Below are 22,525 nucleotides of genomic sequence, written 5' to 3'. Positions count from 1 at the left end.
TAATCTTGACATAAAACATATCATTGGAAAGGTCTGAATCTCAGGATTCCATATTTTGTGACGGAAAAATGCATATAAAAATTCTACAGAGTTTGGATGGCACTGGTGGCTGTTTGTGGTATAACGCCCTAAATAAAATCTTGCAGGAACCTCGATTTTTTTCATATCAACTTCAAATTTGGAACATAACTTATTTAGACACACGGCTTTACTTTTTTTTTTAAGCAATTTTAGAGTAAAACCTGTTATGTAAAATATTAATTTTATATAAAATTGTACAGTGCATTTTCTTTACAGTAAATTTATACTTCTGTAACTTGTAATATTTTAATTTTTTGAATAATTCCACTTCTGCAATAATCTGCTGACTGTCGTCTTTAAAAAGAGACCAACCTTTCCTCTGTATTCCAAAGTGTTCATGAATTATAACAATTTAAGTTCGGATAGTGCTCTTTAATGCCTATTTTAAAAATGGGGGGTGACAGTTAAGGGGTTAAAACGGTGATATTAAAAGATCAAATTCAGTACACACCTTATTAATGATGCGTGCTTTATGAGCGCAATGCGCTGAATGGTTAAGCGTCTTCTTTATAATGGTTTTCTATGGGAAAACATTTCATATTAAACATTTTTATGCATTGCGTTTATATTCTGGGTTCATCTGCATCATCAATAAGGTGTGTACTGAATTTGGCCTTTAAATATCACTGTCTTACTACATTGCCTATTTTAAAAATGGGGGGTGACAGTTAAGGGGTTAAAACGGTGATATTAAAAGATCAAATTCAGTACACACCTTATTAATGATGCGTGCTTTATGAGCGCAATGCGCTGAATGGTTAAGCGTCTTCTTTATAATGGTTTTCTATGGGAAAACATTTCATATTAAACTTTTACGCATTGCGTTTATATTCTGGGTTCATCTGCATCATCAATAAGGTGTGTACTGAATTTGGCCTTTAAATATCACTGTCTTACTACATTGTTACTTACTGCAGTCCTCATAGAAATCACTGGCGGTCAGCGGAGGAGAGCCGTGTTTGGCCCTTCATGTGTTCGTTCCTGTAAGAGCGTGACGTCATGTGCAAACTATCAGTTAGCATCTTCTGTGCATTTTAACTTCAGATTGCCTATTCTTTGGTGAAGCGTCTTCTTTATAATGGTTTTCTATGGGAAAACATTTCATATTAAACATTTTTATGCATTGCGTTTATATTCTGGGTTCATCTGCATCATCAATAAGGTGTGTACTGAATTTGGCCTTTAAATATCACTGTCTTACTACATTACTACTTACTGCAGTCCTCATAGAAATCATTGGCGGTCAGCGGAGGAGAGCCGTGTTTGGCCCTCCATGTGTTCGTTCCTGTAAGAGTGTGACGTCATGTGCAAACTATCAATTAGCATCTTCTGTGCATTTTAACTTCAGATTGCCTATTCTTTGGTGATCACTGATTGTATTTGTATGCATTCATTAATGCCAATTCCAAGCATCTTCCTAAAGCAGCTCTATAATTATGAATGTAGTTATCACAGTTAGCAGCTGCTTCACTCGTGCAAGACCAGCTCCGCTCGACTGGATGAAGAAACACAGAAATCGACTCATTCACAGTGTGTTGGGTTGACGTCATGATCTCATTCTCTGTGTGGCGGCCCGCTGTGTTGGGGAAAGTTACTTTTAAAAGTAATGCGTTACAATATTGCGTTACTCCATGAAAAAGTAACTAATTACATTGCTTAGATACTTTTTTTATGGAAAGTAATGCGTTACGTTACTTTTGCGTTACTTTTTAAATCTGGACCGGGCTTGCTTGTTTGTTTTTAAAATAAAAAAGTTCTATTTTTGGCAAATATAAAAGCCTTTTCACACCAAAAGTGAAATGAATAAGCCTCAGGCTGAAGGGAAAGTACATTTACGTCCGTACAGTAGAATGCAGAAGAAGAAATTTCAACACACTTCAGCAATAAAAAAAGACACACAAATGTTTGTCTAGAGTAATTTGTGCTTATTAGTACGGTTGAACTGGATCATCGAAGGTCAGAAGCAAATAGAATGGGATTAAATACATAAAGGATATTTGTGTTGTTTAACATTTAATTATTGCAGGTTTGCGTCATATTCTGAGTTGCATTATTTTTATTAATTTTGAGGAATACTGAATCTGTGTTTTTTTTTTTTTGTGAGTTAGATTCATGCATATTCATATTTATCTTAGAACTGCAGTAACATCTTCTGATTTCTGTCACCATGGCAACACCAGAGCTGTCAATCAATAAATTAGAAAAAAAAAAAGTTACTTGCTTTACTTATTTGAAAAAGTAACTCCGATATTCTCTCGTAAATTAAAAAGTAATGCGTTACTTTACTAGTTACTTGAAAAAAGTATTTGTAATGCGTTACCCCCAACACTGGCGGCCCGTGAGCTGCTTTATAGGCCTGTGATCTCTGATGATCTCAAAGCCTTCACCTGAGTGATGTCTGAACTCTGAGTAGTGGGTGAGTAGTAGCCAGCTGATGCGTGTTTGTTGCAGGTGATGCGTATCGTGGATAACGTGCGGCCCGACCGTCAGACCGTCATGTTCTCGGCCACGTTCCCGCGCACGATGGAGGCTCTGGCGCGCAGGATCCTGTCCAAACCCATCGAGGTGCAGGTGGGAGGCAGGAGCGTGGTGTGTTCAGACGTGGAGCAGCACGTGGTGAGTCTGAGTTCAGTTGCTCGTTTGCACTGTTCGAGTCTGTAAGAGGCTGCTGGAACGCTTCGTGCAAATACAACCTCTGTTTAGCTAGCCATCAATGAGCATGAGTTTTTACAAATAAAAATCATTTCTGATGTGAGCTTCCAGAACAGAAAGAAACACTTTTGAAAAGCTGCCGTCAATGATGACTAAAGATATCAATTATTTTTTCTTAGAAATTGAAAAAACATTGTTAAAGTTAATAATTCAGCACTCTGAAAAATTGGGAAAGAGTAAATGAAGACCGAGTTCAACAAGGTAATGATCTGCCTTTTACAATTAGAATGATTGCCTTTTTAAAAAAATATGTATCCACTGCCGGTGTGGAGTAATTAAGATTTGCATTGTTTCTGAAAGAAGTCTCTTCTGCTCTGCAAGGCTGCATTTATTTGCTCAAAACTACAGTAAATACAATGAAATATTACGGTTTAAAACAGCTGTTTTCTATGTGAATATGTGTTAAACTGTAATATATTTCTGTGATGCGCAGCTGTATTTTCAGCATCATTACTCCAGTCTTCAGTGTCACATGATCTTCAGAAATCAGTATAATATGCTGATATAAAATCTTCATTATACTTTTGAGTGGTAGTGTATATGTGACCCTGGAGCACAAAACTTTTATGAGATTTATGCATCATCTGAAAGCTGAATAAATAAGCTTTCCATTGATGTATGGTTTGTTAGGAGAGGACAATATTTGGCTGAGATACAACTATTTGAAAATCTGGAATCTGAGGGTGCAAAAAAATCTAAATATTGAGAAAATCATCTTTAAAGTTGTTCAAATGAAGTTCTTAGCAATGCATATTACTAATCAAAAATTAAGTTTTGATATATTTACGGTAGGAAATTTACTAAATATCTTCATGGAACATGATCTTTACTTAATATCCTAATGATTTTTGGCATAAAAGAAAAATCTATAATTGTGACCCATACAATGTATTGTTGGCTATTGCTACAAATATACCCCAGCGACTTAACACTGCTTTTGTGCTGCAGAGTCACATATTTTATTTATAATCACTAGTGAGTTTGCGAATCCTCGTCTGAAGCTCAGGCTGTGTTTTCCGCTGCTTGCACAGATTGTGATCGCGGAGGAGAAGAAGTTCCTGAAGCTGCTGGAGATTCTGGGTCACTATCAGGAGAAGGGCTCCGTCATCATCTTCATGGACAAACAGGAGCACGCCGACGGCCTCCTCAAAGACCTGATGAAGGCCTCGTACCCCTGCATGTCTCTTCACGGAGGTCAGGACCTTGGATTTCTCAAATCATTTCTATTGGTCAATAATGGAGTTTAAATGCTAAGAATCAAATGAAACATGATTTATTAAAGTAGGAATTTATTTTTTATAGTATGTAAATATTAGGTTAATTACGTGTAAGTAGGCTGCTATCTCCGTCGCGTCTGTAACAGTTATTCTGAGTATGCTCAAAATCATTGTTTATTTGGCCAAGTCATAGAATATACATGAGACTTTTTTTTTTCTTCTTTATTTGCATCATTGCATGTGAGACCTTGAGGTCCTTAGTTTCCTGGAAATATTAGGGGTTTTAAAAACTGAGCAAGAAAAGTCATGGAAATAAATAAAATCTTTAAAAAGAGTGAAATAAGGAATGCTCATCTCTAAAACATGTTTTCAGTACATTGCCCTCTCTTGTAGGATCATGTATTTAATGTGTTTCAAGTTGCTTGTTGCAGTAAAGTGTCTTGAGTAATTTGACTTGAGAAGCATTAGGAGACGCTTTTGCATAACCCTGGGAATGCAGTTAAAAATACAGAGCCGAATCATTCATTGAAACCAAATAGAATCGAATCAAATCTCGTTGTGAATCAGATCAAAATGAATTGTTCGGAGTTGGTAAAAATCTCTCCTGAATGGAATTGATCGTCTATGGATCAAATCGATTTACTGTCTATCCAAATATGACAAGATACATCTTGTTCAAGATATGAACAACGCACTAATGAAGGAGAAAATAGAGCAGCACAGAGAAATGAAGCAAGTGAACTCGACACGTTTATATTAAATGCTGGAAAAATCAATTCAAGATACACTTTTTTTCCCCCCAACATTTTATGAAGTAAATTTAGTCAACAACCATCGGATGCCACTTTTAGACTAAGACTAACGGATGTGACATGCATGATCTGACACACACCACTGCCGGATGATGGTGAGCTTCAGTCTGATTCACACTCACTCTGAGTTCAGTTAAATCTTTAACCCATCACTCGAGTGAGGAATACACTAAAGGCTTTACATCAGGGCAACGGTGTGATATGATGAGATGTGCGATGTCTTATCCGTGTGCTCTGTGTAACAGGCATCGATCAGTACGACAGGGACAGCATCATCAATGACTTCAAGAACGGCGCGTGTCGTCTGCTGGTGGCCACCTCGGTGGCGGCTCGAGGCCTGGATGTCAAGCAGCTGATCCTGGTGATTAACTACAGCTGTCCCAACCACTACGAGGACTACGTGCACCGCGCCGGACGCACGGGACGGGCTGGGAACAAGGTGAGCGAGCCGATCTGGGTCACGCTGATGCTGTGCTGCAGAGAGAGGCTCACGTGTGACTGGTGTGTGTTGTAGGGTTACGCGTACACCTTCATCACTGAGGAACAGGCCCGGTACTCCGGAGACATCATCAAAGCGCTGGAGCTGTCCGGATCGGCCGTGCCGCCGGAGCTCGAGCTGCTCTGGACCAACTTCAAAGAGCAGCAGAAAGCCGTAAGAACGCCTGACACGTTCAAGACGAGACCACAGAAAGACGTTTCCACCACACACACACACAGTCAGAGTTTCTTCCTCGTGATTCCTCAGGAACAAAAAACTAACTGAGATTTAAACTCAGAATTATGAGAAATAAACTTCTGAATTCAGAATTCTGACTTTTTTTCTCACAGACTTTTCTCAGAATTGAACATTTATATCCGTTTCTTTTTCAAAACTGTTAGGAAAAAAACCCAACAAGGGGGAAAATGTCTGAATTGTGAGATAAAAAGTCACTTTTTTTAATCCCGTGGTGCAAACAAGCTTCTATATGTGACCCTGCAGCACAAAAGCAGTGTTAAGTCGCTGGGGTATATTTGTAGCAATAGCCAACAATACATTGTATGGGTCAAAATTATAGATTTTTCTTTTATGCCAAAAATCATTAGGATATTAAGTAAAGATCATGTTCCATGAAGATATTTTGTAAATTTCCTACCGTAAATATATAAAAACTTAATTTTTGATTAGTAATATGCATTGCTAAGAACTTCATTTGGACAACTTTAAAGATTATTTTCTCAATATTTAGATTTTTTTGCACCCTCAGATTCCAGATTTTCAAATAGTTGTATCTCAACCAAATATTGTCCTATCCTAACAAACCATACATCAATGGAAAGATTATTTATTTAGCTTTCAGATGATCTTGAAATCTCAATTTCGAAAAATGTACACTTATGACTGGTTTTGTGCTCCAGGGTCACATATAAGAATATGGTGAAGATGTTAACTAATAGATCTCACCATACTTCCCCAGCTGATTAATCACAGTACATTTAGACATAAGAATTTGAATGACAAATTTGTATCGTATTCTGAAATGTTGTAAGTATGCTAATGTGACATTATCTAATTAAATATGCACTAATTTGCATACATTTCCAGCACAGAAATCTGAACATCGGATAAAGTCAGGTTCAAGATTTTGTCCTCGTATTAGAGTTAAAGGTTTTTTAGAGGGGATTTTGGATTTCTCTTTTTATCACTCCATAAATCTGAAAATACTGTCAACAGACAGAAAAACACATTTTCACCGTGTTTTTAGGAGTAAAATGTTGTATAAATCAGTGTGAATGAAATATGAACAAACCTTCAGAATGTAGAGAGGAATAAAACAGTAATGTTTGCCGTTTGTAAGAGAAAAAACTCTAAATATATGGATTGAGATTGAAATGTATAGATGCAAATAGATTAAGCATAAAATGTGTATTTTGGATGTTTTTCTTGACTAGTCTGAAATAGACTGAAATCTCCGAGCTGAGCTGTGTGTGCGTGTGTGCGCGTGCGTGCGTGCGTGCGTTCAGTGATCGTGTGTGTGTGTGTGTTAAGGGTGTTCAGTGAGTGTGTGTGTGTTAAGGGTGTTCAGTGAGTGTGTGTGTGTTACGGGTGTTCAGTGATCATGTGTGTTCAGTGGTCATGTGTGCCGTTGCTCCGCAGGAGGGGAAGAGCATCAAGAGCAGCAGCGGATTCTCTGGGAAGGGCTTTAAGTTCGATGAGACTGAGCATGCGCTGGCTAACGAGAGGAAGAAGCTGCAGAAGGCTGCGTTAGGCCTGCATGACTCTGATGATGAGGATGCGGCTCTGGACGTGAGTCCACACTGATCACAGCTGAGACTAGAGACTGTAAATAAGAGAACAATCTGACAAACTGCTGTATTTACTGATGTTATGAGACTGACTGAAGAACATGATCCGATTCAAGAAACTTCTAGATCAAATACTGAGGAGTTATGATTGCACAACATAAATATTACAACTGTAGTCCAGGGTTATTAAAGTAAACTAAAACCATAGAAAACATTTAGATGGATTAAAAAAAAAATCTAATGTCTGATTATGTGAAAGTGAAGTATCAAACAAAGTCAGTTTACAGATTTATTCAGACTTTCCATCTGTTGGACGTATAACATGTTGAATGTGTAAACATACTCTAATGATTTACTGCATTAATACACATTTCAGCACACTCGTAATAATATTTGAAGTTCTGGCTTTCCCTGGGAATCATGGGAATGATGCTGCTGTTGCCAGAGCCCATGAGCTACAGGAGCGCTGTACTGTTATGATTTATGTAGTTACAGTGTAATAACTGATCCCTGTCGTGTGGCTGCAGATCGACGAGCAGATCGAGAGCATGTTTAACTCTAAGAAGCGTGTGAAGGATCTCTCTGCTCCGGGTGGCTCTGCGGGAGCCGCTGCTGTCGGTGTGAGCGGATCTGTGACCGCTGTGTCCGGTCTGAGCACTCCGTCTGCCGGAAACATCCAGAAACTGGAGATCGCCAAGAAACTGGCCCTCAAGATCCAGGTGCAGAAGAACCTCGGCGCAGAGGCTCAGGTCAGAGAGCGCATCACAGAGCTTTGTGTTTACATGAAGCTTTTAATAAAAAAAGAGTTGATGAGGTTATGCTTTGCCAAAGGTATATTTGATACATGGAAGCTGTGAATTAAATCTAAAAATTAGATTGTCTTTCGTTGATCTCAGGATGTGATGCAGCAGGCCACAAACGCCATCCTGCGCGGCGGGACGATGATCGCGCCCTCCGTCTCGGCCAAGACCATCGCGGAGCAGCAGGCGGAGAAGATCAACGCCAAACTGAACTACACTCCGGTGGAGAAGCTGGAGGAGGAGCGGCAGGCCGCCGAGGCCACGGACACCGTCAAGAGATACGAGGAGGAGCTGGAGATCAACGACTTCCCTCAGGTCAGACGCTACACAGAGTTACACTTCTGACAGACCTCTTAGAATTCAACTCATATGGTTTAAAACGCATGATTTCAGCGTGATAAACATGATAATCAGAACCAAAACAGATGTTTTTAGCAGGTCCGAGCTGTAATGGCGCAGCTCTATTCTGGAAAAGGGGGCGGGGAGCAGCAGCTCATTTGCATTTAAAGAGACAGGCACGAAAAACAGCGTGTTTCTGCTTCCACTCAAGATAGGCATTTTCAAAATGTTATAATAAATGGAGTATTTTGAGCTGAAACTTCACAGACACATTCTGGGAACACCTGAGACTTACATTACATATTGTAAAAAGGGGCATAATATGTCTCCTTTAATATTAGTCAACATGAACTAACAACGAACAAGCATTCATCTTAGTTCATGTTCATTTCAGCATTTACTAATGCATTATTAAAATATAAATTTAACCCTCATAAGCATTCAGAATCTGTGTAGTGTTTTGGCATTGCGGTTCTGTTTGGACTATTTTATAAAATAGTCATAACTTGATATTTCTCAGCTGAGGGGGTGCTTGCACCACACCATTTTCTTTTTTTATAAATTTATTTTTATTATGCAGATTCTTATATAACACTATATACATGTGAAAAACAACACAACCTGTTTTTTTTTTTTTAAACATCCGCAGTAATGAATAAAGTTATGCAAATACGACACCATTTTCAACTTAAATCTTTTATGCGTTTTGTCTAATTATTTACACAACAGTGGATACGTGTGAGTGGGTTTTTTTCTGAAAACGTTTCTGTTTTTAGTACATCGTTGTTGTGCAAACACATCCTAAAACCATAGTGCATCTGATCAGCAGCTTCTCATTAATGAGTCGATGTCAAAAAATGTCACCATGTTATTATCATGTCATTACTGCATTTACTCCCTTTTTATCTATTAAAAAATGAAAGTATTTGAAATGTCAAATTACGCATGAACCACACCAAAAACACTGTGATGCAGAGATTATATATATGTGTGTGTGTGCATGTATATTTTATTTTATTACATTTATAAGAACATAATCTGAGAATTATCCTATGAATTGAATTTATAACTCGGGATTGCTCAGAAACCGCGCAAATTTATGAAATGTACATATTTCTAACTAAACAACAGAAATATTACTCTGAAAAGTTTACAATCGAAATAAATTCATTTTACTTGCATAAACTTTTTATGCTCACATTCATATTTTTTCATGCGTCAACAGGCAACATACTCATGTTTATCGACAAAACTCAGTCCTGAAAGTATGAGATATGGGGAAAATATGTTTTATAAACATTTATTTTGACACTAATATAACTTTATAGACAATTCTACGAAAAGTATTTTTGACACCTAACGGCTCACAACGACCCGAACACGAAACACATTTATTAAAAAAGGTTCTATCTCTTAAAACACAATTGTAAGAAATCAGAAAAATAAATGCGTATTTTGAGGATCTTAAAGCATTTGCAAAGTTGAATTGCCTTACTAAAAACTATGCATTTTTAAGAATTCTTTTTAAATGCATCTCTTCTGGAAACATGAACTAATAATGCTAACAAATGCTGTAACAGATGCATTGCTCATTATTAATGCACCAGCTAATGTTTAACTAATAGTATCTTACTGTAAAGTGATGGACTTCTTTCTGAAGAAGGTTGTTGTGAATCCTGACGTGTGTGACTGGACATAATCACATTTATCACACAGCCAAATACATAAACACATGGACATAAACAAGAGATTGGAGTTTAATCGACTTCATTGCAGCATGTTTCGAGCTGAACTCTGACTGCTGAAGAGCGTAAATACTTCCGGCTAACAGCTTATAGCCTTTGGTTGTAGATGTGGCTTTTCCAAGATAGTTTGCACTTTTAACTTCATGAAAGCTTGTCACTGATGTCGATGTGTTGAGCAGACGCTTTTCAGCGTGCGTGTGTTTATCGGTCTTTGGCTTTGCAGACGGCGAGGTGGAAGGTGACGTCTAAGGAGGCTCTTCAGCGCATCGGCGAGTATTCAGAGGCAGCCATCACGATCCGAGGAACATATTTTCCGCCGGGCAAAGAGCCCAAAGAGGGAGAGCGCAAGATCTACCTGGCCATCGAGAGTAAGTGTGCTCGCCGGATCCTCAGAGTCACTGAGCGAACCGCGTCTGAGTGAATGATCCTGAATCAGTCTGTTGTTGTCAGGTGCCAATGAGCTGGCTGTGCAGAAGGCCAAAGCAGAAATCACACGGCTGATCAAAGAGGAGCTGATCCGTCTGGTGAGTTCTTCTGTCTGCCTGATTCTCCTCCGCTTGACCGCTGATCAGTCTCACACTGCACATTCACTGACTGAACCATCTTTTTCTCTGCTTTCAGCAAAACTCATACCAGCCCACCAGCAAAAGCAGATACAAGGTTTTGTAGCCGAAGACCGAGGACAGACGACCGCTGGCGTTTCTTTCTTAATCCCACAATGCTTTCTGTTATGTGAGCGGATCAAACACCAGATTCACTGATCTGGACGCTTTTACCTTATTCTGATTTCTTGTAGTTTGCATCAGTCACCTTTAATATTTTAGAAAGTTCCATGTAATTGGACAGTGAACTTCATTTGGAAATAAAGTGTTTTTTCCTCCATCCGTATGTATCTGTAATATCACTTGCGTCATCTCAAGCTTTTACTTTCCCCGTTGTGATTTGCAGCAAGAAACAACTATAGAGCTTTCAGATATTTTTGAAGGAATCGTTCAGCCACAAAATAAAAATTCCCGTTTCAAATCTTTACTGGAGATATTTGCATATCGGCCTTATTTTTAATGTAATGTGATATTACTGATTAACTGCTATTATATTTATTTTCATAGTCATAAACACTGATTTGCAGCGCAGTCTTACCTTTAACTGCACTTTGTTATTCTTGTTATTTACCTGTTAAACAGAAGAAAATAAGGTGTATCTATAAACATGAGGCGTTGTGATTGGCTGAGCTTGATGATGTCACCTGTCATTCAAAACGGCAGCCCGCCCGCAGGAGTCTCAGCTCTGTGATTGGTCCATCCTGAGCAGCGCTGAGTAAAGTAACAGCTGTCAGCAGCGGCTCCGCATCAGTCTGAACAATGATGTGCGTCTCAATAACGACGCAGTCGGACAGACAGACGCGTTTAAACCGATTTGGGAGGAAAGAGTGACGAGTTAAAGTAAGAATGACGTGTTATTTAGATCCATCGTGTCAGAAGAACAGCTCTCCAACGCTGTCAATGCAGCTGCGCGCAGCACTCAGTGCGCATGCGCGTTATCCTTTGAGTTCTTAATATTTAATGTCAATGGCTGACTCTGATTTCTAAAGCATCTCCTAAAATTGTGAAAGAAGATTTTACACGTTTTCTGAACATCGAGGTGAACGTCAATCTCTTGTGTTTTATTCGATGAGCTTCGGTCAGAATTCATCTGTAGCACCAAAATGGGACTAAAATGTCACGTTTAACCCTTTCCGCTCCAGTGTCGACATTAAAGCGAGGTACAGTCACTGATCATCTCTGAAAACATGATGTTTCTGTCTGTGTGCATGGACTGTAATGTGTTTTCAAGCGTATTGTTTCCTTTGTCAGCCTGTGATTAGTTAGAGACAGAACTGAAGGGGTTTTGTCATGTGCACTAGTGACAGCTGTGTGTTTATAATGTTAATGTCACAGTTAATGCTATGCATGCTAAAGAAGCCCTGACTGATGCACGATCAGACTTTATGAAATATTATAAGAGCTTCTGAAACAGGATCTGCATACATTCTCACACACACACTCTCTCACACACACACTCTCACACACTCACTCTCTCACACACACACTCACTCTCACACACACTCACTCACACACACACTCTCTCACACACACACTCTCACACACTCACTCTCTCACACACACACTCACTCTCACACACACTCACTCACACACACACTCTCTCACACACACACTCTCACACACTCACTCTCTCACACACACACTCACTCTCACACACACTCACTCACACACACACTCTCTCACACACACACTCTCACACACTCACTCTCTCACACACACACTCACTCTCACACACACTCACTCACACACACACTCTCTCACACACACACTCTCACACACTCACTCTCTCACACACACACTCACTCTCACACACACTCACTCACACACACACTCTCTCACACACACACTCTCACACACTCACTCTCTCACACACACACTCACTCTCACACACACTCACTCACACACACACTCTCTCACACACACACTCTCACACACTCACTCTCTCACACACACACTCACTCTCACACACACTCACTCACACACACACTCTCTCACACACACACTCTCACACACTCACTCTCTCACACACACACTCACTCTCACACACACTCACTCACACACACACTCTCTCACACACACACTCTCACACACTCACTCTCTCACACACACACTCACTCTCACACACACACACACTCTCTCTCACACACACACACACTCTCTCATGCATGCACACACACACAATATTTCATGAAGAGCTCCAGCTGCGGAGTTTAACACCGAAAACTTGAAGATCACATGAAATGAGTTCAGTCCATGACTGTGAGCTTGATGATGATGATGATGATGATGATTATTCACTCTAAGGCAGGACACTGCAGGTGAACAGAGTAGCACATTTAACTAACAGATCTCACCATACTCTCCACAGCTGATTAATCACTGTAACTGCTTAGTATTACAGCTTTCTGAAATTTAGTTTGAATATGCAAATGTGACATTATCTAATTAAATATGCACACATTTGCATACACAACAGAAATCTAAACATAAGATAAAGTCAGGATCGTAATTCTTGTTTTGTTGACGTACTAAAGGTTTTTCTAGAGGGGATTTTGGATTTCTCTTTTTATCTCCATAAATCAGAAAATACTGTCAACAGACAGGAAACAAACACATTTTCACCATGTTTTAGGAGTAAAATGATGTATAAATCAGTGTAAATGATACAGTGGGTCTAGAAAAGAATCAGCTTCCTTTAAAATAATCACATGTTGTTGCTTTGCAGTCTGAAATGAAGAAATGAAGTCAGTAGAGACAAATCCCAACAGACTAAAGGCTGTAATTAAAGCAAAAGCTGCTTCAACAGAATACGGACACAAGCAGCTGATCCTCAATTATTCTGTTTTTTATTTGTTTTTCTGACATGTTGGTGTTTTATCTTTCACTTGGATGTAAATACAGCTGGATAAAACAAAAACTGCATCCGTCTTCATTTCAGACTGCAAAGCAACAACATGTGATTATTTTAAAGAGGGCTGATTCTTTTCTAGACCCACTGACTGTAAAAAAAATAAAAATAAAAAAAAGGCTGAAGGGGTTTTGTCATCTTTATCCCCTTTCTCACATGCATCTCTCTCCTGGCGTCTGTCAGCAGAAGATGATGCGCCAGGTGTCCAGCAGCAGCGATTACTGCGTCGACAGCAGGCCGTCGTGTTTAGCCGAGGACGGGAGACTCTCGCCGAGCCACTTTGATTTGTGCCCCACCAAGTTCTATCAGTCCTTCCCTCCTCAGCGCTCACGGCAGATGTGCTTCGCTTACCTGCCGCCTCCAGCCGCCGCCGTCCTCAAACCCACACCGTGCCAGAGGCAGGACTGCCACGAGGAGCCGCCGCTGTCCCCGGGGCCCGCGGTTGCTCAGGGCAATGACAAGAGTGGGGACTCCAAGAAGAAGAGTGCGTCAGGGAGGTCTGGTAAACGCGGGCGTCCGGCGGGCACCACCAAATCAGCCGGATACAGAACCAGCACAGGCAGACCTCTGGGCACCACCAAGGCCGCCGGCTTCAAGACCAGTCCGGGGCGGCCGCTGGGCACCACCAAAGCTGCGGGGTATAAAGTGAGTCCCGGTCGCCCGCCGGGGAGCATCAGGAGCCAGTCCCGCCTGAGCAAACTGAGCTACAGCGCCTGCAGCGGAGCCGCGTTTCCCTACAGCATCATGTACAAACCTGGAGCCTGTGACGCTGCGCTGAAGGAGGAGACGACCGCAGAGTAACCTCACCCTTCATTTGTGATATTACATTAAAGGAGTAGTTCAGCCAAAATTAAACTGTGCTCACCCTCAGATCATCACAGATGTGGATGAGTTTGTTTCTTCATCAGGTTTGTAGAAATGTAGCACTGCATCAGTGTCTCAGACGTCATGCTCCCGGAACTGCTTCTGTGTACAACAGTGAGCGCAAGCTACATTAAAGTGATTATTACCTTTTGAATATGGATATTTTTCTTACAAAAACGCATCGATTCGCAACAGAAGGCCTTTGTTCACCCCCCGGAGCCGTGTGAGACACATTTTTAATGGATGGGCGCTTTTTATTGAACTTCTTTTGGACTGAAGCAATGCAACTCCCACTGAGTGCCATTAAACAGCTTTCTGTCTTCTGTGTGTAACACAAAATGCTGAATTCACATCATGTTGGAAAGATCGTATTTACATGTTGATCACACACAAACGCCACCACCGTGTTGTAATTACAAGTGGGAAAAGAGTAACTTCCTCTAATCCTTTAATTCAGGATTTGTTGAATTGAATGAAATCGTTATTTTTCAAATTTACAATTAAACTCAAAAATCTAAGTCACACGTACAAAACAATAGTATTGAACAATTACAACAAAATATATAACGATTCACTTTACAGCACCTTCATTGAATAAAAACAGCAAAAAAACACACACACATTCTTTATTCATTTAGTCGAAGTACAGCTTAAAAAACTCACAGATTTTTTTGTAGAAAAGGTACATTAACATCTTGCTCTGACCAAAGTGAAATGAACGCTCCTGACATCATAATTATAAAAATATGAACTTCCCAGGAGGATTGAACGCACCAATATTACCTACTTTTACGAGGCCCTCATTTGAGCTTTTTGGAGCTTGATCAGAAAGAGAGCAGCGTGAACTTTCTGCCAAACATCTACTTTTGTGTCACACCAAAGAACGTTCTGAACAATGGTGACAGGATATTCATTTTTCTGTGAATTAACTCTTTAATGTTTGCTAATGTATTTGGGTCAGTGTTTTCCATCAGTGTATTTTTGTTAGTGTTTGGCTGCGTTTCATTGGGCTACATGTTTTTGCGAAGCCTTGGATTGTGTTGTTTTCATGAATCATGTCTGTTTTTTTTTTCTTCCTTGTCTAGAACGCAAAAAATGCTGTTACAAGCCCCGCAGTTCCTCCTCAGCGGCTTCCCCGTACGAAACCAAAAAACCCCTCCGCCGATCAGTGTCATGCCATCGGAGGCCTTTTCCCCAGCGGCCGTGTGTCTAGACGGCGGTCAGTCGAGAAACGCTCTGCCGGTACCCATCCACAGCGCTCTGCCATCATACTCCTGAACTCCTGCACGCGTCTGTCACACACACACACACGTGATCTCTGTCACACACATGATCTCTGTCACACAAACAAACATAATCTGTCACACACGTGATCTCTGTCACACATGATCTCTGTCACACACACACACACACACACACACGTGATCTCCGTCACACACATGATCTCCATCACACAAGCGACCTCTGTCACACACACACACACACACACACATGATCTCTGTCACACACACACACACACACAAGTGATCTCCGTCACACACATGATCTCCATCACACACACATGTGCTCTCTGTCACACACACACACACGTGATCTCCGTCACACACATGATCTCCATCACACACACATGTGCTCTCTGTCACACACACACACACGTGATCTCCGTCACACACATGATCTCCATCACACACACATGTGCTCTCTGTCACACACACACACACGTGATCTCCGTCACACACATGATCTCCATCACACACACATGTGCTCTCTGTCACACACACACACACGTGATCTCCGTCACACACACGTTATATCTGTCACACACATGATCGCCGTCACACACACATAAACACGTGATCTCTCTCACACACACACACACGCACGGGATCTCCGTCACACACATGATCTCCATCACGCACACATGTGATCTCTGTCACACACACACACGTGATCTCCGTCACACACACGCATGATCTCCGTCACACACACACGTGATCTCCGTCACACACACGTGATATCTGTCACACACATGATCGCCGTCACACACACATAAACACGTGATCTCTGTCACACACGTGATCTCTCTCACACATGATCTCCATCACGCACACATGTGATCTCTGTCACACACACACACGTGATCTCCGTCACACACACGCATGATCTCCGTCACACACACACGTGATCTCCGTCACACACACGTGATATCTGTCACACACATGATCGCCGTCACACACACATAAACACGTGATCTCTGTCACACACGTGATCTCTCTCACACACACATGATCTCCATCACACACGATTTCCATCACACACACACACACACACACGTGATCTCCGTCACACACCTGATCTCCATCACACACACGTGATCTCTGTCACACACGTGATCTCCGTCACACACACGTGATATCCGTCACACACGCGTGATCTCCGTCACACACATGATCTCCATCACACACACGTGATCTCCGTCACACACACGTGATATCTGTCACACACCTGATCTCTGTCACACACATGATCTCCATCACACACACGTGATCTCTGTCACACACGCGTGATCTCCGTCACACATGTGATATCTGTCACACATGATCTACGTCACACACACACACGTGATATCTGTCACACATGATCTCCCTCACACACACACACACGTGATCTCTGTCACACACACACACACGCGTGATCTCTGCCACACACGCGTGATCTCCGTCACACACACACAGACGCGTGATCTCTGCCACACACGCGTGATATCTGTCACACACTTGATCTCCGTCACACAGATCACTGAGCTCTTCTGACTGCGGTGGGCCGTTTGGCCGTTTCTCCACTGAGGTTGGTGTTTTTCAGCTGTAAATACGTCTCTAGCACTCTGTTATCACTCTGAATGTCCATTGCATGTCATGTTGGGTTGTTAGTGGGCTCGTTTCTTAAGCTTGATTTACATAGTGACACGATAATGAAGATGACTTAAAACGAGTGCAATAGTTTCATTGAAATGTGTTTCTCCCATTCCAGCACTCCACCAAAGAACTCCAGCAGCTCTCTATAGCGTGTGCATGTTCAGTGGGTCCGTGACTGGAGATATGATGCAAACATGACACACGCTTTTTAATTACACACATCAATTACAACACGTCTTGTAATAGTTCCTTTTGTATTGTATTAATTATTCTGACTCTGATGATTATTGTTGGTGTGGGAATACTGTCAGCATCTTGTGAAGAAGTGATGTAAAAATCTTCATATTGGTTTAATATCACGATGATTGAGATGAGTAGTACGTAGCCTGCAGGTAGCAGTGTTTGGCATTAAGGACAGGTTTATGTTCAATATCTGTTACATTCATATAATCAGTGACATGGGCTTTTATTTTTTCCTCATTTATTTACTTTGTAATACAGTTACAATATGAATATTTACATGTTTGTGTATGTTTTATTAAAATATAACTACATCAAGGGAGTCTTATTGCGGTTTATTTCATTCTACACCATTAAAATAACCGGATATCCATTTAATTTTATTTTACTTTAATGGTTTTAAAGTAGCGTACAATGTAAACAATAGTAGGCTTACATATGTAAAGATAAATGTAAACAACACAGGAATAGCCCATATTTCACAAATAATCACAGAAAAATACCAAACTGACGGAGAAAAGTAACAGGAACCTTCTGCGGACGGACCAATCACAGTGGCCTGTGTTTAACTGCATTATTAATTATATTTAATTAGGGGTTATTCTTTCACAGGCCAGGAAGGAGTTTCTCACTTCTGAGGTTTGTGTTCAAATTTTAACACACAATCGTCCTGAGTGCTGCTAAATATGGGCCGTCAAATCGAGCTGTTTACGTTCGAGTTGCGTGACGTCGTAGCTGCGCCGCGCTGCGTGTCACGTCACTCGCGTGAACCGGAAGCCGAATCTTTCCTCTCGTGTCCGTTGAAAGAAAACATCAACATCATAATCATCAAACATCAGATCATCGCGCTGAGCTGTCTGTCCGTTAATGGCGGCAAAATGGTCCCAGTACCGGACAGATTCCGCAGTGTGGCGATCTGGCTGTTAATCGCCGGGACCGTGCATCTGTCACACGGAGGTAACGTATAAACACTCAGAAGCAGCGGCGCTCGGCGCTCGTGAGGGATGTGAGCGCTGATCTGACGGCTCTTTCGGTCTTTCCAGTTGTAGCGGAGCTCCCTGATCCGGCGGATCTGCCGCAGAGGCGCTTCCGGACGGCGGAGATGGCCGACGCGGTGATGGGAGCCCCTCAGTCCGCGGGGCTGGAGCCGCTGCAGGGGGAAGCGTGTGTCGGCGGCCGCTGTGAGGAGAGCAGCCCGTCCGAAGCGCTGCTGTCCGCCGTCCTTCACAGCGACTCCGGCGAGACCAAGAGCCAGAACTTCACCGAGCCCGCCAAGACCTACAAAGTCAGCTGCGACCGGAGGAACGTCACGGGGATCGAGCTCTTCACGGTTCAGCTGCTCAACGCGTCTCAGGTACCACGGTGTTACTGGGGTAAAACCACACTGACCTACACTACCGCTCGAAGCTCTGGACTGATATTAATAAATTAGTCTCTTCTGCTCACCAAGGCAAAACACAGAAACATTATTACAGTGTCAAGCTGTTCTCTATGTGAATATCTGTTAAACTGTAATGTATTTCTGTGATGCGCAGCTGTATTTCCAGCATCATTACTCCAGTCTTCAGTGTCACATGATCTTCAGAAATCATTCTAATATGCTGATTTCTGATTATTATCAATGTTGAAAACAGTTGTGCTGCACAATATCTTTGTGGAAACCGTGATACATTTTATTTTTCAGGATTCATAGATGAACAGAAAGTTCAGAAGAACAGCATTTATTTGAAATAGAAATCTTTTGTGACACTTTTGAACAATTTAATGCGTCCTTGATGAAAAAAGTATTATTGTTATTTTGTGAAAATCACACTTAGCCCAAACTTTTGAATGATAATCACTGATAATAATCAGAAATCAGCCAATCAGCATATTAGAATGATTTCTGAAGATCATGTGACACTGAAGACTGGAGTAATGATGCTGAAAATACAGCTGCGCATCACAGAAATACATTACAGTTTAACAGAGATTCACATAGAAAACAGCTGTTTTAATTTATAATAATATTTTACTGTATTTTTGATCAAATAAATGCAGTCTTGATGAGCAGAAGAGACTTCTTATTCCAAATCCTAATTATTCCAAACTTTTGGCTGGTAGTGTACTGTGTACTAAATACTATAGTGTATGTACAGTGTAACCTTGTGCTGCTGTTTCATAGTTTAGTTTGTGAAAACCGACGTATTATATGTAAAGAAAGAGATCGTGCAGTTATACAGTTCAGTGATTGTTCTTCAGAATATCCGAGAACGAGTTTCATTCATGTGGTTATTAGTGGAGTAACCAGTAAAGTCTCAGTGAGATGGATGTAGAATCACATCTGTTCCTCCTTATTGTGAAGAACAGTGAGGGGCGGGGCTTGGTTCTGTGCATCGGTTGTTGATTGGATGTTGAGATGTGGGCGTGGCTTTCAGCTCAGAAGGTTTTGATTAAACGTTACGAGATCAAAACATTTTTTAAACACATCCACAGATGAATTGCTCACAGTAAGATCTGTGACATGCATTTAGGGTGAATTCTGGTTTCATGCTGACTGTATCATTTCTCCGCAGGACCTGATGGAGCTCCTGAATGCCAACAGCACCGAATGCTCATTGGTTCTCTTTTATACCACATGGTGTCAGTTTTCGGCAAGCCTCGCCCCGCACTTCAACGCCTTGCCGCGAGTCTTTCCCAGCATGCACTTCCTGGCGCTCGACGCGTCCCAGCACAGCAGGTTGATCAGTGATGTTCCCTCATCGCAGTCCGGCTCGTTGAGGATGCTTCTGTGTTCATCAGCTGCGTTTCTCTCTCGCTCTTTCCACAGTCTCTCCACGCGCTTCGGCACGGTGGCCGTCCCTAATATACTCTTGTTTCAAGGAGCCAAACCCATGGCCAGGTTCAACCAGACAGACAGAACGCTGGAAACTCTGACATCTTTCATCACAAACCAGACAGGTGTGGCTCTCATTATTTAGCCTGATCGGTTCCTTCAGAAACGCCGCTCGTGTTAGGCAGTGCAGGTGATGCATATCCAGTGTATGCACTACATGGTGACTGTGTTATTTTCCCTCCGTTCTCTAGGCTTTGAAGCAAGTCCAGATCAGACCGTACGGGACGAAGACCGTGTCGGACCTCTGCCCTCGGTTCCCGTCAAAAGCATCGACTGGCTCTTTGTGTTTTCGGTCCTGTTCATATCCGGCTTCACTCTGTATGCCATCCTCTGCTCAGACAGCGTTCGCTGGCTTGTTCCAGGACCAGACCACGAGCATCAGGACTAGAGTCTGCTGCGGCTTCTCCTCTGGGATCTGAGTGTACATACTTGTGGAATAAATAAGAATCTGCTTGTGTTGTTGTGTACTTGTTTAGTTCTGTTCTGGTAAAAGCAAAAAGCAAAAGAAACTTAGAATGCAAAGCTTCTGTCTGAGATACTTGAACACCACTCACCGAATGAAACCATGTGACAGTAGTTGGCGTACTTCTGTTTACTCATACTAGTAAGTAGCGCACTAGCACTCCATTGAGAACACAGCCCAGGACGGGTTGGTAAAGTAACTGAAGGATGCATCCAATCACCCACAATCCTTTGCACACACTGCAATTCATGAAAAAGAGCTGATAGAAAATCAATGAGCACTGAGCTCATCTATAAATGAACTGCAAGACAAAAACATGAGCTGCTCTATACACTATGCACTCATACAGTATGCACACTATGTACTCAGTCATGTAGTGTATGAATTATATAAGGTTTTGTCATTCATAATCGGAGTCTGATAGCCCCTCCCCATTCACTACGTAATTAAAGCTGTGACAGTCGAGTGCATGAAGTGTCCAACATTCCACACTTTTAATTTTTTCGGTTAATAAAGTGCATCATCCGGGTATTTCAAGTGCACTTTTTCTTTTTGGGATTTTCAGTGTGAACGCACTACTCGCACTAGCTATACTACAAAACGTCATAGATTTGGGACGCACCTATGGATTTGGAGATTTTTTGTAAATTGTCATTACCTGTACTGCATTAATAAAAAGTCAGTTAAGAGAAATATTTTAATGAGTATTTTGGCGCGTGACCTCGGAAGGCGGGTCCTCCTCACATGCGCACTTACTAGAGCGCCTCAGTCTCGTGTTTAACGCTGAGGACTCGTCTACAGTGCGCAGAAGCACAGCAGGACAACAAGCACGCAGCCTAGGCATCAGTCAGCCGTGATCAGGGCTGTTATTGTGATCAGGCGGACTCGGGGCAGACCTTCAGCGGGTTAATGTTCACTCTGACCTGCGGCCGTCAGTGGCCGAGTGCTCTGACCAGACTAACCCGCTGTTACAGCCGCGCAGGTGAAATGGTAAGACAAACTATAGCCTGTATAAAACAGACTAATAACTCATTTTAACCGAGATGTCGAAGGCTTTGGCGGCCGCGCGTTATTGTGACGTCGGCAGCTGCTCGACCAATCAGCGGCTCCCGCACGAGCTTTCTAGAGTGAGGATCCGATAGCGATGGATTGAATGCGAACACGGTGTGCATGGACAAATAATCAGATCAATCTACCGTAATTTTGTTTCCACAAAAATGAGACATGGCGTGTTTTTAAGAGACGTCAGCTGTGTCCCGAATGACACGCGACAGCGCCAGTCAACCAACCGCACTCGAGCGCCATCTAGCGGAGATCTTTCTTTCTTTCTTTCTTTCTTTCTTTCTTGTGTTGGGGTAATTTGACTGTAAATACTATAACCTAAAAGAGAGCTTTTCTTTTTCTTTGTTTTAAACACTTTCTGTATTTATTTCTATACCTCATCATGAGTATCATTATATCAGCTGTCCTCATAACTCGGTCAAACGCACATATTTCAGATTGCCTTGTATGTAGTTTGCGTTATTTTGACCGATACAAGATTATATATGATGTTATTAAAATTGCAGTGAAATGGATTTGCCACTTATAACCCTGTTCTCCCGACAGATGGCGACAGAGACCCGTTAGTACGTTATTTTACGTGTGTGTGTGTGTGAGTGAGTGTGTG

At 41.7% G+C, this 22,525-nt stretch overlaps 4 protein-coding genes across 8 annotated transcripts in view; all 4 read left to right on the top strand.

Annotated features, from left to right (window-relative positions):
* Positions 1–10,871, top strand: part of LOC107713612 (probable ATP-dependent RNA helicase DDX46) — a 21,283-nt gene extending 10,412 nt beyond the window's left edge. The window contains exons 14-23 of the mRNA XM_016519183.1: positions 2,533–2,697; positions 3,825–3,987; positions 5,068–5,261; positions 5,337–5,474; positions 6,957–7,106; positions 7,633–7,854; positions 8,002–8,220; positions 10,213–10,357; positions 10,440–10,513; positions 10,611–10,871. Coding sequence (XP_016374669.1) covers positions 2,533–2,697; positions 3,825–3,987; positions 5,068–5,261; positions 5,337–5,474; positions 6,957–7,106; positions 7,633–7,854; positions 8,002–8,220; positions 10,213–10,357; positions 10,440–10,513; positions 10,611–10,658 — 1,518 coding nt within the window. The 3' untranslated portion in view covers positions 10,659–10,871. The remainder of the gene's footprint in view (positions 1–2,532; positions 2,698–3,824; positions 3,988–5,067; positions 5,262–5,336; positions 5,475–6,956; positions 7,107–7,632; positions 7,855–8,001; positions 8,221–10,212; positions 10,358–10,439; positions 10,514–10,610) is intronic.
* A 303-nt stretch (positions 10,872–11,174) lies between these two features.
* On the top strand, positions 11,175–17,836 carry LOC107713611 (UPF0461 protein C5orf24 homolog). Of its 4 annotated transcripts, none has more exons than XM_016519180.1 (4): positions 11,175–11,751; positions 13,686–14,296; positions 15,449–15,605; positions 17,394–17,836. In XM_016519180.1, exons 2-4 carry the CDS (start codon positions 13,689–13,691, stop codon positions 17,451–17,453), a joined length of 825 nt encoding a protein of 274 aa, XP_016374666.1. In that variant the 5' UTR covers positions 11,175–11,751; positions 13,686–13,688; the 3' UTR covers positions 17,454–17,836. The 4 variants fall into 4 exon arrangements, with proteins under 4 accessions (XP_016374666.1, XP_016374667.1, XP_016374668.1 ...); XM_016519181.1 differs by having other exon boundaries at positions 13,683–14,296; positions 15,449–15,582; XM_016519179.1 differs by having other exon boundaries at positions 11,176–11,751; positions 15,449–15,582.
* A 365-nt stretch (positions 17,837–18,201) lies between these two features.
* On the top strand, positions 18,202–21,283 carry LOC107713591 (thioredoxin domain-containing protein 15-like). Of its 2 annotated transcripts, XM_016519146.1 has the most exons (6): positions 18,202–18,475; positions 18,562–18,716; positions 18,753–18,872; positions 20,074–20,237; positions 20,328–20,458; positions 20,585–21,283. In XM_016519146.1, exons 1-6 carry the CDS (start codon positions 18,205–18,207, stop codon positions 20,779–20,781), a joined length of 1,038 nt encoding a protein of 345 aa, XP_016374632.1. In that variant the 5' UTR covers positions 18,202–18,204; the 3' UTR covers positions 20,782–21,283. The 2 variants fall into 2 exon arrangements, with proteins under 2 accessions (XP_016374632.1, XP_016374631.1); XM_016519145.1 differs by having other exon boundaries at positions 18,562–18,872.
* Positions 21,284–21,472: 189 nt separating this feature from the next.
* LOC107713610 (pterin-4-alpha-carbinolamine dehydratase 2-like) overlaps positions 21,473–22,525 on the top strand; it is a 14,108-nt gene continuing 13,055 nt past the window's right edge. The window contains exon 1 of the mRNA XM_016519178.1: positions 21,473–21,846. Within this exon, the coding sequence (XP_016374664.1) occupies positions 21,766–21,846 (81 nt within the window). The 5' untranslated portion in view covers positions 21,473–21,765. The remainder of the gene's footprint in view (positions 21,847–22,525) is intronic.

Source organism: Sinocyclocheilus rhinocerous, unplaced genomic scaffold (assembly GCF_001515625.1).
Source record: "Sinocyclocheilus rhinocerous isolate Xijiao unplaced genomic scaffold, SAMN03320098_v1.1 scaffold599, whole genome shotgun sequence".
NCBI lineage: Eukaryota > Metazoa > Chordata > Actinopteri > Cypriniformes > Cyprinidae > Sinocyclocheilus > Sinocyclocheilus rhinocerous.
The sequence above is the reverse complement of the archived record's forward strand: the minus strand, read 5'-3'. Positions and strand labels throughout refer to the sequence as shown.

Bases quoted from the DNA above. Each gene is read 5' to 3' on its own strand.
- LOC107713611 (XM_016519180.1), top strand. From the start codon at position 13,689: ATGATGCGCCAGGTGTCCAGCAGCAGCGATTACTGCGTCGACAGCAGG. The intron at 14,297-15,448 runs GTAACCTCACCC...TTCCTTGTCTAG, and splicing joins AAGGAGGAGACGACCGCAGA to AACGCAAAAAATGCTGTTAC. The intron at 15,606-17,393 runs GTACCCATCCAC...CTCCCATTCCAG, and splicing joins AGTCGAGAAACGCTCTGCCG to CACTCCACCAAAGAACTCCA.
- LOC107713591 (XM_016519145.1), top strand. From the start codon at position 18,205: ATGGGCCGTCAAATCGAGCTGTTTACGTTCGAGTTGCGTGACGTCGTA. The intron at 18,476-18,561 runs GTAACGTATAAA...CGGTCTTTCCAG, and splicing joins CGTGCATCTGTCACACGGAG to TTGTAGCGGAGCTCCCTGAT. The intron at 20,459-20,584 runs GTGTGGCTCTCA...TCCGTTCTCTAG, and splicing joins TTTCATCACAAACCAGACAG to GCTTTGAAGCAAGTCCAGAT.